Source organism: Silene latifolia, chromosome Y (genome assembly GCF_048544455.1).
Source record: "Silene latifolia isolate original U9 population chromosome Y, ASM4854445v1, whole genome shotgun sequence".
Lineage (NCBI taxonomy): Eukaryota > Viridiplantae > Streptophyta > Magnoliopsida > Caryophyllales > Caryophyllaceae > Silene > Silene latifolia.
The window spans coordinates 408088357-408095904 of record NC_133538.1 but is presented as its reverse complement, the minus strand read 5'-3'; the positions used below and the strand labels follow the sequence as shown (position 1 = coordinate 408095904).

Sequence of the window (7548 nt, the reverse complement as noted above, 5' to 3'; positions counted from 1 at the left end):
TAATTTTAATAATAATAATAATACCAATAATTATCACAACAACAACAACAATACTACTACTAATAATAATAATAATAACAACAATAATAATAAATAATATTATTATTAACATTATTAACATTATTATTCATTTTAACAACAACAACAACAATATTATTCATTTTAATAATAATAATAATAATAATAATAATAATAATAATAATAATAATAATAATAAATAAATAAATAAATAAATTATTAATAACATTATTATTAACACTATTATTAAATATAATAATAATAATAATAATAAAGAATAATATTAAAAAAATAGTATTATTGATAACAAAATTAATAATAACTATTAAATTTAAGATAAGTAAAAGGTGAAAAATGATTTAACTTAATTGAAATTGAATCAATCGAATCGAATGGAGCGAGTGAGTGAATTGAATCGAATGGAGTGAATCGAATCGAATGGGCAAGAATCAATGAATCAATCAAATCAATCGAATATTTCGAATCAATCAATCGAAATTGAATCGAATCAAGAAAGTGAAAATAAAGCGGAAAAAAATGCGCTTTACTTTTAGTGGACCCATCCTATAGAAGAGTTACTCGTTTATTCTTCGGTGAGACCTTTTCAGTTTTCAGGCCACAAGGCCCACAAACACAAAAATCAATCAATCAAAGCTGATTTACAGATCTGACTCAACTCTCGCAAACTGCTAAACTTGCAACCTTGCTCTGATTAAAAATGGCGGACACATTAACACTACTTTCCCTAAAATCTCCATAGCTCAAAAATGGGAGTTGGAATCGAAACTCAAGTATGGCAGCTCAACCCTACCGTTTTTCTTTTCCTTTATCTCGCTTCTTTCCTCTCTATTTTCCTCTTTCCTCACCTCTCTCGTAAAACGACGTCGTCTCTCTCCAATCATTCCTCTGCTTCCTCCTCTTCCTCCGTTTCGTTCCTCCATTTTCAGCGCAAATTCATCTTCCTCTACTCTCTCTCCTCAGGTACTCCTCCCTAATTTCATCTTTCCTATTTTTTGGTGTAATTATGATTTTTTTTTTAATAATTATGTGTTTTGTTGATTAATTTTCAGTGTTGGAAGGTTTATGGCTAGTTGATGGAGAGTATCAAATGGTGAATGATGGTGGATTGACGAAGCAACAGATTGCAACGGTGTTATCTGCTGGATGTTTAGCTTCGTTTGTTTTCAATTCGTTTTTCGGCATTTTCTCCGATGTGCTGTGAGTTTGTTTATATTACCTTCTTTTTAGCGAGACTTGAATTGAATTGAAATGTGTGTGTTGTTATGAGCATAGAGATGAAGAAATGTTGTAATTGATTGCGGTTTGTGATCATTTGTGCGTTGCCTAACGGAATTATCATCGCTACGGTGATGGTGATCATTTGAATATGCGAGTTAATGTCCACGGTACCTCTTTCTTAAACACGAGGCTAATTCTGTTGATGTTGATGATGCTTATTGTATGTAAATTGTTAATTATACTATAAATCTAAGTGCATCAGAAATGTTATTCAAATATGTGGCTTTACTTACTCAATGACTTGAAGTAAAAGGCTTTGAGCGTGTTGCTTCTGTGTTGGCGAGAAAGCAGAATTCAGAGAAAGTTAGGGGAGAGTTATGTGAAATTTGAGAAATGAATTCAAAATTAGGATATTCATAGCAGGTAGAGAATATTCTAAACAGAGTCCCGACCCATTTTCAGCTGGAATTTGTAAGGTTTATTTAGTATCCATGCTAATTTGAGTCCTAAATTCACGGAATTACGGAAATTGAGATGCCTCTCTTTCATTTAGCTATTGACTAAGTTGTCATTAGGCACCCGTCCGTTGTAGTTACAGGCTGTTATGTTAGGAAATAGTATCTGATTTGATATCCTAGATTTTTTTTTGTTTCTATAAGTTGATAGTCTAGAATTTTGTTATGCGGTATATTGTATTTTTCACTAGGTTTGCGTAAAAAGGAAATGTAAACTATTGGCTGAAATGGACCAAAATGGAATACATAAAACAATTGGCAGGGACAGGGAGTTTTCGATAATATGCTTAGGACAATCATAGAGAGTGATGACTTAGTTACTTTCATTTAAACGCATTTTGGATACAAAGTTTGAAGAATGCGATTCTTAATGAGTTTGCAGAGGCCACAAGAAATTTTGTCTTCTGTTTTCCATCCTACATTTGATCACCGGTGTATGGAATACACTTGCAGCTCATCCTGCCATATGGTTAGCCAGCCTCTGCTTGTCTCTTGCCAGCTCAATATTTTCATTCAGCTTCGAGGCTTGGATGGTGGTGGAACATGATAAGGTTTGTTTCAGTTGATCTTTTTATTTTATGAATTGCACACCCTGAGGCCACAAATCATTAGTTTGTCTCGAATCTCTTGAAACTTTTGAGTTGCCTGCTTCGATCCTGTGTTCTTAAATTATTTAGTATTACTAGCATATTTTTCTGTATGGAACACATCTGACGTATTTTTGTTTAGATGTATGTACTTTTCCTCGTTTCTTCCATGGATTCAATTTCTGATGATCTTTGTTCTTCTTTAATGCAGCAAGGGTACAGGCAAGATGCTTTAAATGAAACATTTTGGTTGCTGTCTTTTTCGGAATCAGCATCCATGATAGGAAGTCAAGTTCTTGCAAACTGGGCAATTAATCATAGTCCAATGGCGAGTTTTGTTTCTCCTTCCATTATATCAGTGCTGTTAGCGGTGGTAAATATTGCATTCATTGTGAAAACCGACACAGAATCTCCACCGAAGGGAAAGCTTAAAGAGCATAGAGCAGCATTCTCCGCATATATTTTTCGTGGTATGATAGATTTATTCTTCTCATTTGTGCAGCCATGACTAACTAAGTAACTACTCGTAATATTAAGCATTACATAGCCTTCAAGTTCGTCATCCGTTTAAAAATTGGGTATGTTAGAGAACAAGGCACTGAAGGAAGTTCTGGACTGTTCTCTGTTTGGATAATCCGGACTCCGGAGAGGCTAAGATTGGATATCAGCAATTAAAATCCCGTGTTTTATTACACAGTTTTTTATACCATCAAAAAGTTTCACTTGATGATGCTGGACTTTAAGGAGGGAGCTTAAACAACAAATGTTGTGAAGCGCTTAAAATAAACAAATTCTTATGTAAGACGGTTGTAAGCGTGAAACGGATCTAAAACCACCCATATGCCCCGTTAGTAATGAGCATTGATTTGCGTTAGAGATATGTTCTTGGACCTGTTTCACACTTAAGACTGTCTTCTTAAGGGAGACTTACTACTAAAGATATCAAATCCCTCGGAACATTTCTAGTTCGTACAGCCTACAGAACTGTAAGGGTTACAGAAATTTCATCTAGTCATTCATTGTTTATGAAAAAAAAAAAAATGTTTAAAATAGCCAGTTGTAAACTGGTTTTGATTTATGGAAATCTTTATCAATAAGTAAACCTAAACTTAGTCATCAGATGTTACGGCTGCCAGTTGCCAAGTTGTGGTAGATTCAGATAGAACTTACTGTTTATGCTGCGTAATTCGAAATTAAAATGCTATTTCTGAAATTCGTTCTGCATACATTTTCAATTCTCAACTCATGAGATCCGGTTGCTTTTTGCAATTGTCAGATAAAAGGATATGGCTCTTGGGATGTGCACAAGCTTGTCTTCACTTCTCTGTTGCAGTGTTCTGGTTGTTATGGGCTCCAACTTTAGTGGTATAGCCTTGATAGCTCATTAGCTCTGTTGTATGTATGGGAATCTTCCCTTTGAGGCTTGGCTTATGGTGGACATTTCAGATGTGAAACCAATATGATGTTTTCTGTTTTATCATAGGCTGATGGCCGTGAAGTACAGCTAGGGTTAATATACCCATGTTTGCTGGGTGCAAGAATGCTTGGAAGCACGGCATTTCCATGGTCCCTAAGTGGATTATTATCTCTTCGTATTGAAGATTGCCTACTTTATGAATTCATTAGTGCAGGGGTGATTGTTGCCATTATAGCTTATGATTACCAGGTGCGTATCTGTCTTACTGCGTGAAGAGTTTCTTTCAATCTAGTTTTCTGCCTTTGTACCTTCCAAATGGTGCTAATAGATATTCATTACGTTAATTCTGGTGTGTAGGAAATTGGAGTATTCGTAACTCTTTTCTGCCTATTTGAAGCTGTTGTTGGGCTAATATTGCCTACTCTTGCCCGGCTGAGAAGCATGTTTGTCTCTCTCATTGCTTTTTACGTCTTTTCTTGTTTACTAAAATTGATGTTTACTAAAATTGATGTTTCATAATTTCATTTCCCTGAACCAAATCTGTACCGAACCTCGGCTCTATTATTGGATTTACACTATTTCTTTGGGACAAATATTTGATGAAACATCACGTATGGTAGAAAACTTACCATCTTCCGGGAAACTCCATATATGGTTTGTTCACATGTATTCCGTTTGATTCAGTAAAATCTTTCATATTACACTATTTGTCGAATAGTTTGTGCACATCTTTGTCCTGATTTTTTTAACACAATTACATAGCTACACTCCATTTTTGTTCTGTTAACTTAAAGCAGATGGACTGCTTGCATTTTAAGTAATTAATATTCCTAGCTATGTACTATATTTCTTAAATGTTGTCCAAATTTGAAAATGAAAAGTTCATGAAGGGGCCTTGTACAGTTGTACGGCCGCATTCTTCCTTTGTCGCGATCATGGGGCGTCCTTGTTTTTTTTTTTTTTTTTCTACATAACTCTACTCTTTTTTTTTTTTTTTTTCTTCTACATAACTCTACTCTTTTACTCACTCTATTACGATGTTACTGCTATAGACTTATGTCACTAATCCTTTTGGCCTTGGCTGAATACATATATTAAGGGGAGGTGGGGGCGTCCTTGTTTTTTTTTTTTTTCTACATAACTCTACTCTTTTACTCACTCTATTACGATGTTACTGCTATAGACTAATGTCACTAATCCTTTGGGCTTTGGTTGAATACATATATTAAGGGGAGGTGGAATGCAGGGCCGGCCCAGGGGCCGTACAAGCGGTGCGGCCGCATAGGGCCCCCAACTTGAAGAGGCCCATTCGTAAGAAATATCCGTGTCAGTTGATAATTTAATTTAGCACGGTTTTTAGCATAATAATCAGCTTGACTTAGTGGTAAGAGTTATGGTATAACTTGTCAATGGTCTATGGGTTCGAACCCTACATCATGTTTAATTTTGTTAAATTTTTACACAATGGGTTTGTTCAATTTTCAGCAAAATAAGGCTAACGGGAATTGAACCGAGGTTGCATTGCTTCTTTATTATGCAACTAACCACTGTGACACTTCTTGTTGAAGAATGGAAAAGACATTTATTTATGTACTAAATTTCTTTTAGAATTGAGACATAAACTAGCCTTATAAAAATTACTTAAAATAGTTAACATACGTTTTTCCAATTATTCTTTTACGAGTAATAAAAATGGTACCGGTGCCTCACTTTAAGATTTCGCACAGGGCCCCCAAAACTACAGGGACGACCATGGTGGAATGGACCAATGTCTTGCAAATTTTTCCTATGCTGGGAAGCATTTCAATTTTGCCTTGTAAGAGGAGAGACGGATCTCCTCCATTTTAAATCACTCAAATCCAACTTGCTAACTAAGCAAACGCCTCCCCCCCTTCCCTTCTATCCAAACAAAGCGTAAATCTCTGATTACGGCGCAGGTTTGTACCTAACGAGTTCCGTGCTGGAATGGAGAGCTTATCTCTAGCTCCTGCAAATGTTGCTATCTTCTTAGTTCTATTCCAGGTAAGCACTTTCAATAAACGATATGATAATTCTGATAGCTGGTATTACTTGCAGATTTTTAGTAAGATGATTTTCAGTAACCCTGGTGGTGATAACTGATAACTGGTCATTACCTCTCATATGCTAAAGATTACGCGTAGTAATAGTTTGTTTGGCATGCTCTGTTAGCTCAGTTGATATATGACTGACCCCTTACGACTGTAATTCAGGGTATTGAATATCAGTTTTAAGTGCTGTTTAATCTCGTCCTTAGCGCCCATGTTCCTACCTAGACCGATTCTTCGGAACCCCAAGAATGCTTCTTTTTTCTTTTCACTTCGGACGTGCTCTGTGGTCAGTTCAATCGAAGTTCTCCCAATATTAATTCTTAACTAAGTTTGGTTTTGTTGGTTATGTGACAACTTCAGGTCTAGGGTATAGAAAATCTAGGAGATCTTAGCAAAAATAGCAATGCATGTTCCATTCTATGCCTCGTGCATGTGAAAATGATATAAATATCTCATCACCTGAAACACAAAAACATGTGTCACCTGATCTTGTTAGTCAATGGCAACTATGAATTTATAACGTAAGATCAAAATATACTAGGTTTTTTTTTTCTTTTTTTGGCAGCAGTAAAATCACAAAAATTACAATCTCATAGCCCTTTTAGCTATGCTATGAGCACACTTATTAAGAGTTGCATCTTTACATGGTGTGATCTTTTTTTTTTCTATGTACTGGTGTTAATTTCGGCCGAATTGGTGAATCTTGCAGGGTGGCTTTTATGGGGGCGTCAATAATTCAACTAGACTTTTCATTGTTGCATTGGGGCTATTCTTGGCAGCTGGTTGCATGCATATGCTTAAGACTCTGGGCAAGCAACCAAATCAGAACTGGCATAAACGATGAACCACAAAATTGGTCTTCAAACATAGCTAATATCACTTATCATCCAATTCAGAAAGCTGTGCAGTCTTGGTGCAAGTTACCGCTGACCAGTTTACAAGACTCCTATAGTGAAACAGTGGTGAAAAGTATTGTTGTTGAACCGTAAGAGGTATGACCAAAATGACCTATCATCCAGAGATGTCCCACATTCTCACCGAGATCAGAAGGCTGGAGTATCCTAGTGAATAAGCTCATTTCGTTTATATTTTTGTGTACATCTCCCCTAGTATTAGTTTAGTTGTAACCAAAAAGGTTCCGCATAGTGGTTAAGACAGAAATATTATGTGCATGTACTCTCTTTTAAATTAGTCACTTGTAGCCGAAGAGGTCTTAGGCTCTTAGCCCGGCGATTAAGCTTAAGATGGAGGTATTATAGACGATAGGATGCAGATTCAAACTCTTGTCTTGTACTGACCTTGTGTCTCCTCTAAAACAATAAAGCAACATTAGCTCAGTGTTTGTAGAGGTTCATGAAAATCGAACATCTAATTTCCGATGCTTTTGTATTTTTTTTTAATTTCCTGAAGAGTGATTGCTTTTGAGCTTTTTGGTTGAGATAGAACTAGGGATGGCAGTGGGTCGGGGACCCGACCCAGACCCTGAGGGTCGGACCCTAATGGGTCGGGTATGGGTCTCATTTTTTCAGACCCAATGGGTATGGGTCGGGTATGGGTCTTAAGAAAATATTTGAAGGGTCAGGTCTAATTTATGAGACCCATACCCGACCCTTAGACCCTTTATTAAAAAAAAAAAAATTCAAAATCACAACTTTTCGAATTCATCTTGTGACCGTAGAAAACCCAACTAAAGTCTCTTTCTC

General features: G+C 36.1%; 1 protein-coding gene across 2 annotated transcripts; it reads left to right on the top strand.

Annotated features, from left to right (window-relative positions):
* Window positions 1-633: 633 nt before the first annotated feature.
* On the top strand, window positions 634-7205 carry LOC141633070 (uncharacterized). Of its 2 annotated transcripts, XM_074445556.1 has the most exons (9): window positions 634-999; window positions 1089-1236; window positions 2155-2323; window positions 2571-2829; window positions 3636-3724; window positions 3843-4025; window positions 4134-4219; window positions 5714-5798; window positions 6555-7205. In XM_074445556.1, exons 1-9 carry the CDS (start codon window positions 786-788, stop codon window positions 6687-6689), a joined length of 1368 nt encoding a protein of 455 aa, XP_074301657.1. In that variant the 5' UTR covers window positions 634-785; the 3' UTR covers window positions 6690-7205. The 2 variants fall into 2 exon arrangements, with proteins under 2 accessions (XP_074301657.1, XP_074301656.1); XM_074445555.1 differs by lacking the exon at window positions 5714-5798 and having other exon boundaries at window positions 659-999; window positions 6555-6967.
* The last annotated feature ends 343 nt before the right edge of the window (window positions 7206-7548 follow it).

Bases quoted from the DNA above. Each gene is read 5' to 3' on its own strand.
- LOC141633070 (XM_074445555.1), top strand. From the start codon at position 786: ATGGGAGTTGGAATCGAAACTCAAGTATGGCAGCTCAACCCTACCGTT. The intron at 1,000-1,088 runs GTACTCCTCCCT...ATTAATTTTCAG, and splicing joins CCTCTACTCTCTCTCCTCAG to TGTTGGAAGGTTTATGGCTA. The intron at 1,237-2,154 runs GTGAGTTTGTTT...ATGAGTTTGCAG, and splicing joins GGCATTTTCTCCGATGTGCT to AGGCCACAAGAAATTTTGTC.